The following is an 11,876-nucleotide window of genomic DNA, read 5'->3' on the forward strand; positions in this document are numbered from 1 at the left end:
GTCTTTCAATGGCTCCCCCTGACCTGGTAGTAGCTTAACATTGGGATCCATGGGAGTGTCGCTAGGACGACAATCAAGCAATCCAGTTTCCTCAAGTATATTCACGAGCATTATCACTTTGCAAGATTTTAATGTGGGTACCAAATTGTGTAGTTATTTCGGAGCAAAATGTTTTAAATATAGAGAAGACATCGGAACGATTTTTCATTAAAAATATCCAAGTGCATCTGGAAAAGTCATCAATAAAGGTAACAAAATATTGATAGCCTAAACATGAAGCAACACGACTAGGACCCCAAATATCAGAATGAACTAAAGCAAAAGGAGACGCAACTCTTTTATTGATTCTGTCGGGAAAGAAACTCCTAGCATGTTTCCCAAATTGACACGACTCACACTCTAAGTTAGACACTTTTGATAAACTTGGAACCATAAGATGCAACTTCTGGAGGCTAGGATGACCCAAACGTTGGTGAACAATATGTGAAGACTCGACGGCTGAACAAGCAATTGGCAGTGTAGGTGTTGAGAGATAATATAAACCATGAGACTCATGCCCTACTCCAATCATCGTCCCAGTACTTCGATCCTGCACAAGAACAGAACCATTAGCAAATGTAACAGAGTACGGTAGGGTGCGAGTGAGTTTACTGATGGATATTAAGTTAAATGGACAATCGGGAACATAGAGCACAGAGTCCAAAGAAAGTGTGGGTATGGAATTAGTTTGGCCAATGCCTTTACATTTAGTTTGTGATCCATTAGCCAAAGTAATACTAGGAAGTGTGTCTATATAAGTCAAATGCGAGAAAAGCAATTTGTTACCGGACATATGATCAGAGGCGCCTGAGTCAAGGATCCAAGGTCCAAGTGAAGAAGATTGTGAAACAAAAGCAATGGGATTACCATTCTGAGAAACAGAGGCAACCGGTGCAGTAGTTTGCATTTGTGCCTTCAGTTTGAGATACTCATTATACTCTGCGGTAGAAAGGGAGACTTGACCACCGGTGTTAGAGGCTTCAATTTGAGCAACATTCACAACTTTGGGCTGCAATTGATTAGCTTTTGTTCGGCACTCTACTTCAATGTGGCCAATACGGTTGCAAAAGGTACAGCGGGATCGATGTCGATTATTTCCACGTCCTCCGCCTCTGCCACCTCGTTGATAGTAATTTGAGACAAGTGCAGTAGAGTCAACAGGCACATTGAGAGAAGTGGACACCGGAATAGCGGCTGGAGTAGGAGCTGAGAGACGCAGTAGCTGCTCGCAAACAGTGTCGTATGACGGGACAGTAGCACTAGATAAAATTTGATTGCGAACTGAGTCAAGTTCTGGTGGAAGACCAGCAAGTGCTAAAGTGCATCAAAATCAGCAATCAGACTATGAAGTTTCCCCACATAGCTTTGCATATCCATGTCATCTTTCTTCATGGAAATAAGATTAGAGACAACTTTATATAAACGATTGACATCGTTGGAATATGTCTTCTTTGCCTTTGCAGTGGTCGACGCCGGAGAATTGCGCGGCGGTATGTGGTGGTGGACAGTGGAGGGTCACACTGAAACAAGGCCAACTGGTTATTATAGCACAGTTGGAAGGATAATATGTTTACTGTAACATCCTAGGTCCTAGAAAGAACCACTACTACTGATACAATATTAAATTATGTGAATTCTGTGTGTCCAACCAGATCACACACTCTATGTATTTATAATGTAGATACAATAAATACAAGGAAGCCTAGTTAGTTGGGGAGACTAGGACTATTAATAACTAAGGAAGCCCAGTTAGTTGGGGAGACTAGGACTATTAATAACTAATCTAGGAAGATGTAAAGTTCATAGAATATCTACATATTTTCTTTATTCTAACAATTATCAATATTCATCATTGGGATATAATTGGTCATATTTTCTATATGCATATGTATTTGTTTTCGAATAATTGTTCTTAGATTGTGTACAAACTGGTGAGTTTGTGTTTCTTCTGGTGTTGAAGTTTGTGTGTTTCAGTCTCCAGAACCTGAGTACACGATTTTGAATTAATTCTTTGCCCTTCCCAAGATGAAGAATTTTGGACGACTTGGTTACATCGTAGGTGTTGTTTGTTCTAATGATTTGTTCGTTGGGAGAGGTTTTCTATAATCTACTTTTACTGGTTTCTATTATTATTTGTGATTTAAATGACGATGATACTCTAAAAATATATCTTTTTCATTACAGAGGCCCGGGACGCCTCTATATTAGGAGGAAACCAAAATCATGTCACACATCATCTGCTTTTGATACTCTAAAGTAGGAAGACTCTTTACATTTCAGTCGACATTTAAATACTCAACATCTACTTTTGAGTTTTCTGTGGACTGTGGGGATCTAGGTAGCCAATAAATCTGCAGCAGGCACAGGTTCTCATATTTCCCATTAAACTGGTAATTTTTTTATTTGTGTATTTGTTTCTGGATTTGGGATATAACTGGATTTTGGAGCAATAACTTGGTATAGGGTGAACCTAATGGAGCACAAGAATCTGCTATAGTCTGCTATTTTTGTGCTTTCATTTGGTGAACGCTACTCTTCAATGAATTCTTCACGCTTCTTTGTTTTTTTTTTTTTTGAGGATCTAGTTCTATTGTTTCTTTCATGAGTTCCATTTGGATTTCACAAGGGGATATGTACTGTGAAAGATGTGGTGGAGATTATCATGGACGTGTTTTTTGTTTAGTGTACTGGGGGGATAGAACTATGAATGTACTTATTCTGAATAGTGTATTATGGCAATGTTGATTTTAGTATATCTATGGTTATGTAGTACATGTACATCTCTCTCTTGGATAATTGGGATACATGTCTGTTTTTCAGTGAGTTGAAGTTTGGATATCTCGTCTGTAGAGGGACGGATTTACAGAGGGGCAAGCAGGGGCTTGGGCCCCTCCCTTACTCTTGTTATTATATACTCCATAATGATAATGATATATAATACTACTAATAATATACAATCATGATTCCAAGCTTGCAATTGTTCTGTTTAGTGATAGAATTAAATTAAATGTGTTCAACTTTGTGTGTATAATAATCAATAATATATTTTAGTTTAATTGATTTTTGGTTGTTAACTATTTTGAGATTCTAGTAATTTGAAGTTCAGTCAAAAAGTAAGTAAAAATTAACTAAAAATTGTCTTACACACATGAATTAAGTTCAGGTTCTCTCAAACAATCTAACTAAGAACTTTTCCTTTAATTTGTATACTTATAAAAATTAAAAGTACGCGTCAAATGAATTAAGGGTAAAAAAAAGTTCTAACCTTGAAATGTAATTTTTTTTAACATGTGTGCTCAAAGGTTAAAAGACAAAAAAAAAATTAAAGACCGAGGAAGTATTACATTTTTCGGCCCCCCATTTTATAAATTCTTGGATCCGTCCATGATGTAGATACTTTCAATATTAAATGCACTACTATGTTACCATATACCCTCAATCCATTATATGTGTGTCAGTGTGTCTAAATTTAGCTCTATTGTATCTAAGATTAAGGGTCTGTTTGTTAAAGATTTTTTTGAAATAGATTCTTATAGTGTTACATAATTTTGTGTAAAAAAAAATACAAAGAAACTTTTTATAAAAGCTTCAAATGAAATTTTGGTTTAAATAGTTATTCTTAAAATGTTATTATAGGTATTTGATTATTTTATTGAAACTTTTTTTGGATATCAAAATTTTGAAAAATCACTTAATTTTGAAGTTATTTCAAATAGATTTTCATAAAAGGCATGTTCTACCATGAACAATTACATGGTATAGTTCATGGTGTACAAGTCGCCGATTTCATTATAACGAATACGAATTTTACAAAATCCACCGTTGGATTGAAAGTTTATAACATATAGATCATTTTTGTTTTTTTATGAAAAAATTGAAAAACATTTGCTATGTTATTGAGACCTGTCAAAATTAACGGTTTATGAATTTTTATTAAATACCGTTAATCTTTATGAGTCTCATTAACATATCAAATGATTTTTAATTTTTCAAAAAAAATTATGGATGATCTATATGATATAAACTTTCAATCCGACGATGAATTTTGTAAAATTTGTATTCGTTATAATGGAATTGGTGACTTGTGCACCATGCACCATATGGTACACTTGTGCATGTTAGTCAAAGACTTCATAAAAATCATTTTTGAAATACAACTTTTTGAAAAAATTGTGATTTTGACTATATTTTGTCCTTCAATAATGTGTGTTTATGTTATATGATGTCAAAATTAGTGTTTCAATTTAGAAAAAAATGAATATAAAAAAACTTGTAATATTTTGAAAAACGGTTTTAGAAAATTTATTTTCAAAAATACAAAGAAAAAATCCATTTTTTTAAAGACGAAACAAACAGGCCCTAAATGTATCTTGTCTTTACATTCAGACTTTGAGGTGTGAAGTCTATTAAGCGACAAACGAATATGGTTGCTCACATGCTTGCTAGGGTGGTCATTTCTTGGTCTAATCGCTATCTCTTTGAATTGATACCTCATTGTATTGAAAGTTTATTATATAATGAAATGATATGAATTTCTGTTTGTAAAAAAAAAAAATTGATCTATTTGTCATTTTTTTAAGAGAAAAATAATTGATCTATTTGTCATTTTTTGTTTAAATGCAGTTTTACCCCTCTATTTTGAATAAATTGGAATTTTGTTCCTCTATTTTAAAATCTGGAATTTTACCCCCCTATCTTAAAATCCTGAATCCCCTCCTATTTTAAATTTTTTTGGATTTTGCCCCCCTAAAATTTTGCACAAAATCTACTTCTAAGCTTCGCACATAACTCAATTTTGATCAATAATTCACCAAATTGGTACAAAAATGACCATAATCGAGTTAGTTTTTCGTAGAATTAGGCCCCACTAAATTTGGAGTTATAAAGGGAGAGTATTTATCGATTTAGTGCAGACCTGTCCAATTACTAATTCTATAGAAATCTGCTCCTGACCTTCAAATTCAACATCGTCTATCGAAACGCATCGTAACTCCAAATCCGATGAAATTTAAATTCCAATAGAGGTAATTTCGTTAGCTTTCCAGACATGTAAATACTATTCAAAACGGAGCTACAAGGTGAGAGATGTAACGACCCAAATTTATTATTCACTATGTAAGTGTTTAATTATTTGGTGACGTGGTTTTTAAGTAAGATAGTAACTTTAAGTTATTTATCGAGAGTTTTAGTTAACGCGCGAGTTAGTGAGTTTTAACACGAGTTGGGCCGAGCAATTGGGCTTGAGGCCCAATGGACCTTGTCTCATGAGAGGGGGGCGCTATTTATAGCCCTTAGAGAGAGAAAGTGTCACATTTTGTGACTTTGAAGAGGAGGAAGAGAGAAGGGAGAGCAAGAGGAGAGCTAGGGCAAGCTTGAGCTAGAGGGATCAAGAGAAAATCGTCGAGCTTTCGTCGGATTAAGGTACGAGAGTTAGATTGCATATTCATGAGTGGTCATAAAGAGGGGAGGATGTCGATTCCTCCATTCCAAACTCTTTCACTCATTTTCGTTTTGGGTTGAGGGATCTTTTCTAAACAAAAGTGAATTCTAATGATTAAAACGTGTTTAATGTACTTTTAACATGTAGTAAGAACGAATTTGTGGGGTAAAATTGGGTATTTGTTTATGTTTGAGCAAGATTTGTCTGTTCTTGAGCTTTTTGTTCAAAAGTCGTAAATCACTACTTTTTCGATGTATATGTGTAGATCGGTGAAATGAACCATCCTTTTATGTTCATATATGTGTTGTGTACTTGAATATAAACTTATTTGGGGTTTATAACATGAAAAATGAGATTTTTGGGTGATTTGAAGTGAAATCGCATGTTTTGAGCATTCTTGACAGGAGGCCTTCGCTACAGCTCGCCACGAGCATGAGTTCCACTGGTGTGGTTCGCTACGGTTCGCCAGGCCTTCCCTCAGCGAACAGGGCAGGTTCGCTACGGCTCGCCAGGCCTTCGCTCAACTAACAGACTGTAAAGTCAACGGTTGACCTCATGGTTGACTTTTTGATAACTTTTGCACCCGGAACCTATTTTACCCAGTTTTTTGCGTAGATTCCGATTCCGGAGTTTGTTTTGTGAGATAATGCATTCTTAATACAATTGACTTATATTATTAGTATTGTGTTAAAATGTGAGTAAATGCATTGTATATGTTGATGAATTATTGATGGTATGTGTGAAATATAATTGTTGTTGATGATGTTTGTTTAAATATCAAAGAATAATATTAAGGTGTAAATCAACTTAATAAAGAAGAATAATAGGAATTATATTGTAATCCTAATAAAGAAGAATATTAGAATTATGTTATTCTAATAAAGAAGGATATTAAGGTATAGTGTTATCTTAATAAAGAAGTAATGTTGGATAGTGTTCCACATTAGTAAAGGAAGAGTTTAATGCTAATTAAAATGATTGTGTGAGAGTATTCATGAAAACATACATGCATTCATGAATTATATTAGGGATATTGGATATTCCAATAAAGAAGGATATCAGATTATATTTATCCGATAAAGAAGGATATTAGAGGTGAGATACTCTAATAAAGAAGATGGTATCACATGCATTAGATATGTCTAGGGTGACATAGCATGAGTTGTGGCATTAGATTGCATTAGGATTATGTGTACATTACGTGATAATTGGTGTGTGACACATATCTGGAACTTGTGATGAATTGTCTATACTTGCTAGATGATGTGTTGATTACAATTATATTGTAATCTATAATTGATTGAAGTGTTAGATGTTTTATTAACTCTAAATGATACTTCTATGTGTTGATGCCTAATAATCTTATAATTGAACTAAGATTGAGAATGTATGCTTGTGATGCTTTGTTGTTTGTAAATGATGTTTTGATTACAATTATCTTGTAATCTATTATTGAATGAATATATTAATGTATATTTGTGAGTTAGAATATGCATGATAATAATGATGAAGTGTGAGTATATTTCTCACACTAGTATGTTGATCTTTATGTTATCTAACTCTCCGTTTTGTGTACTTGACTAGTTTGGGACCAGATTTCACAGGTTATGTGTTTATCGATGTCGAGTCGTCGGTGAAGCTCCGCACTGATTGTGACACGAGAAAAAGGGGTTTTATATGTATATAGAGTCTCCTTATCTAGGTTGTTTTTTATAGTTAATAAATACATTATTTGATTTAAGATTTGTATAAACAAGTATTTTTACTAAGGCTTAATTACACATTTGGTCCCTTACGTTTATTTTAGGTTTCAATTTGGTCCCTTACGTTTAAAAAGAATCAATTTGGTCCCTTACGTTTCCATTATGTTTCAATTTAGTCCTTTCCGTTAGTTTTGTCACTAACACCGTTTGAATTATACACGTGTCACTGTGTCAAAGTGTCCACGTGTCAGTCCACATATGCAAATTGACTGCCACATGTGACAAAATTGACGGAAAGGACTAAATTGAAACCTAATGGAAACGTAAGGGACCAAATTGATACTTTTTAAACGTAAGGGGCCAAATTAAAACTTAAAATAAATGTAAGGGACTAAATGTGTAGTTAAGCCTTTTACTAATTAACTATATTAGTATTTTTGTAAAGATGAGTGTAATACCTAGAACCAATGTTTATAAATAACTTTCATTTTTTCCGTTGCGTATTTTGAAAAAGATTTAATAAACGTAGAATCACTACAATAATGGGTTTGAGTGTTACAAGAGACATGACGAAAATATCAGTAGTAGGTCCATATAATAATTAATTTGGACAGATCTTCGTTAAAACAGTAATTAATCTCTCTTTGTAACTTCAAATTCCGAATTTTAAAATAGGGATAAAATTCCGATTTATTCAAACTCCGGGATAAAACTGCATTTATGTTTTTTTTTTTAAGAGAAAAATAATTGATCTAAAAAACACAACTAAACTATACACCACTTCAATCTATCACCGTTACAGTTTTGATTTGTATTGGATGAGCTCAGTTTTGGCAATATCTCTTTGATTCCGATCGTCTTGTGAATTAGGGTTTCACTTTCAGAGAAAGAGACGATGGGTACCCCCCAAAAGGAAAATGAAAGCAAGGGTTTCTTTTCCGCAATGTCTTCCCGCTTCAGCAACGCTATCCGATCTGTTAACGGGTACTTCATCCCTTCCTTAATTCACCTCATAAACCCTTCATTTTACCCCTTCTTTGTTATATTCGTTGTTTATGTTTCAATTCTACAACACTGTTAAATTTGTTCTTCAATATGATCAATTCATGAAGTTTGGTGGTTAATTCTAGAACCTATCATCGTATGTTTGAGTTTATTTACTAAGATATGCTATGATTTGGAGGAATTTTAAGTTAATTATGTGTTTATTATTTGGTTTTAGGCTTCTTGGATATGAAGGTGTTGAAGTCATAAACCCAGATGGTGGTAAAGATGATGTAGATGATGAACTTCAGAGAGGAAGATGGAAACCGGAGGTGCTCGCTTTGTTTTGTGTTGTTTTTAAGTTTTATTGGTTGTTAAGGATAAGGAAGGATGCTAGCATTTGTTTTGGTTTTATAGTTTTACGGTGACATATAATAAGAATAGAGAACATGATAGTTATTTTAAGGTTAAATATGATTTTAGTCCTGCAAATTCAAAAACCGTTTGTGGCCCAATATAATCACACTACATAGCCCAATAAGTTGGCGTTAGGGACTAAATAAAACAACAGTTTTTGAATTTATAGGACTAAATCCGAACAAAAAACTTGCAATGACTAAAACAAAACAAAAAAACTTATAATTACAGGGACTAAAATCATATTTAAACTTTATTTTAAAAAGACAGTTATAAAATAGGCCTACATGGAAAGATGATAGGTTCCCATTGGATGACGGTTTAAAAATATTTTACACCGTCAATGAATAGCCAATAAACTCTTTATTTTATGTCATTTTTTCTTTCTTTCGCGTGTAACCCTCATTCATACATGCTTGTGTAGTTTGAAAATTATCCGTTTCTCTCCTTTTGTATATATAGGAAAGAGATGGTTACTGGAAGATGATGCAGAATTATATTGGGGCAGATGTAACATCACTGGTGACATTGCCAGTGATTATATTTGAACCAATGACTATGCTCCAAAAAATGGCCGAGGTTTGCTATCTTTTTTAAGTTATTCTGTTGTTGTTAATGGTTTGTTAACTTGTATTGTTAGTTGATTGAAATTGGAACATTTAATTGCATGGACTAGTTGATGGAGTATTCCCACTTGTTAGATCAAGCAGATGAATCAGAGGATCCTTACATGCAGTTGGTATATGCATGTGAGTTATTTTTTCTCTCTTGTGTTTTATCTTAGTTTTTTTTTTCTATTCGATTTATTTAAGTATAAATGATTGGCAAACAACAAGCATATGAAACATCATAATTCGGAACTAGTTTTGCTGAAGTATTTGGATGACCAGACTCATTTATCTTCAAGCGATGCTTTGTATAATGGATTTAGTTCTTATTGCATTGAAGTAACTGTAAATATCAGGCGTGTGTTCTTATGGCTTTAGTTCTTTTTGTTATTATTTCTTCAGTATTTAATTTAATTTACGTAATAATGATCACAGCATCATGAGCTATATCTGTGTACTTTGCATACCAACGAACCTGGAAGCCTTTTAATCCTATCCTTGGAGAGACTTATGAATTGACCAACCATAATGGAATTACATTTCTTGCGGAACAGGTATCTTTTCAGTTTGTGATTCTCTGTGCGTGTGCGTGTGTGTGTGCACACGCGTGCATGTGTGTCTTGTTCAATTTCACAACCAAACTTTTTGCTGAATACAAAATTAAGTAATCTGACCATGGAATCGTGTTATACTATATTCTAGGCTACACTTGGGATCAATGGATCCTAACTTTCTCACTTCCTCCCTATGTGTGCATTGTGCATGTGTGATACATATGCTAGCAATTGGAAGAAATATTAACTTCTTCTCTTGCTTTCTAATTTTGTTTGGTCAAAACAAACTGATATTTTTTTGTACTTCTCTATCTCTGTATATCAAAAATTTATTTTGAATTTCAGGTTAGTCATCATCCCCCAATGAGTGCTGGGCATGCTGAGAATGAACATTTTACATATGACGTGACTTCCAAGTTAAAAACTAAGTTTTTGGGGAATTCTGTTGATGTGTACCCTGTTGGAAGGTGATGAAGATATTGCATTTGTTTAGTAGATTTCCTTTGTTACATTGTTTTACACTTTTACTCCTATTTTCACTAATATTTTTGTGTTCTTTCAAGTTCACACTCTTATTTCTGCTTTCACCTGTCACACCCTAATTGAAAGAATTTCCATCTCATCTCTGATCTAATTTCCTAAGAGATTACAAGTGTTCTCAAGCAGAAGAGAGGATAGTGATATTTGATAACTACATGGCATGTGTGTTTTCAATCTATTATAATGCTTTCCTAAGATATCCATACAAGGTCGCCAAATGCCGATGTAGGTTTTAGGGTCTTGAAGAGCTGTTGTATGAGATTCAATCTTAGTAGTCCACGGTTATATATATGATTAGACAATACTGGATTCAACTCTTTCTGTTCTTATTTGAATTATTGGTTTTATTGCTGTTTCCTTTTTTTATAAGCTTGCTGCTGTTTATTATTAAGGAGGAATAATATTTTGTGGATTATATTGTTTGCAGAACGCGTGTGACCCTTAAGAAGCACGGTGTAGTCTTAGATTTGGTGCCACCTCCTACAAAGGTTAATAACCTGATTTTTGGCCGGACTTGGATTGATTCACCTGGGGAAATGATAATGACAAATTTGACAACTGGAGACAAAGCCGTACTTTACTTTCAACAATGTGGATGGTTTGGGTCAGTAACATTTCAAGTTCTAATTTTTGTTTTTTAAAAAAAGATACATTTTTATTAGTTTTATACCTATTCTATATTAGGATTTAGGTTTCATCCTTTAAGCAATTCGTTAGTGTATTAATTTGACTTGATGTATATTGAAATGAAAATTGTTTCTCCTGTTTCACCTGATATTTTGATTTGATGATAATTGAGTGGCTCTGAACTTTGTTCCCTTTCATTTATGATGTCTATGTTTTAACTCCATCTTCCCCCCCCCCCCCCCCCCTAGCTGTTTAGGTATCTCACTAAATCTGTATCTACAGCCTTTAATTAAGCTCTACCTATTTCCTCATCTTCTGCAGTGCTGGTCGCTATGAAGTGGATGGTTATGTTTATAATTCTTCTGAAGAACCCAAAATTTTGATGACTGGGAAGTGGAATCAGTCAATAAATTATCAACCTTGGTTTATTTACTATTAAATATGTAAATAAAGTACCCTCAAAATATGATGTTGAACGAGTAAGCAACATCACTCTTTCAAAAGAAAATAATTCATGTTTGACTCATAGGGTCGTCTATTTGAAATATGATCTTATTGGCAGTCCATTAGCATATCTAAGATGGACAATTGAGACTACTTATTGTTTGTCGAGAGTCTTTTATCTATCTAATCTACACAAGACAATATAATAAGAGTCTTTTGTATCACTAAAACAAGACGATATCTAACTACTACAATAACAGTATAATAAGCATTGTTACACAAAACATTTCATTATAAATGATAACAGAATAAAAAATAAATAAATAAATAAATAAAGTGTCTTCTATCTATGTAATTAACACACAACAATGAAGAAAAATTAACTAACCAACTAATTATAAATGATAAAAACAAGAGTCTTCTATTCATATAATTTACACACACAACATAAAAATAAAATAAAAAGAGTTGCGCCAATTGTTTTATCAGTGAAACAAGACAACAGCGAACAAGGAGAAAA

At 33.5% G+C, this 11,876-nt stretch overlaps 1 protein-coding gene and 1 pseudogene across 1 annotated transcript; one reads left to right on the forward strand and one right to left on the reverse strand.

Annotated features, from left to right (window-relative positions):
• Positions 1–341: 341 nt before the first annotated feature.
• On the reverse strand, positions 342–4,534 carry LOC123891745. Its single transcript, XM_045941643.1, has 3 exons — positions 4,420–4,534; positions 826–1,353; positions 342–589 (listed from the first exon to the last, which is right to left on the reverse strand). Exons 1-3 carry the CDS (start codon positions 4,532–4,534, stop codon positions 552–554), a joined length of 681 nt encoding a protein of 226 aa, XP_045797599.1. The 3' UTR covers positions 342–551.
• Positions 4,535–7,942: 3,408 nt separating this feature from the next.
• LOC123893008 lies at positions 7,943–11,440 on the forward strand (annotated as a pseudogene).
• Positions 11,441–11,876: the final 436 nt, after the last annotated feature.

The sequence above is a fragment of the Trifolium pratense genome, linkage group LG6, assembly GCF_020283565.1.
Source record: "Trifolium pratense cultivar HEN17-A07 linkage group LG6, ARS_RC_1.1, whole genome shotgun sequence".
Lineage (NCBI taxonomy): Eukaryota > Viridiplantae > Streptophyta > Magnoliopsida > Fabales > Fabaceae > Trifolium > Trifolium pratense.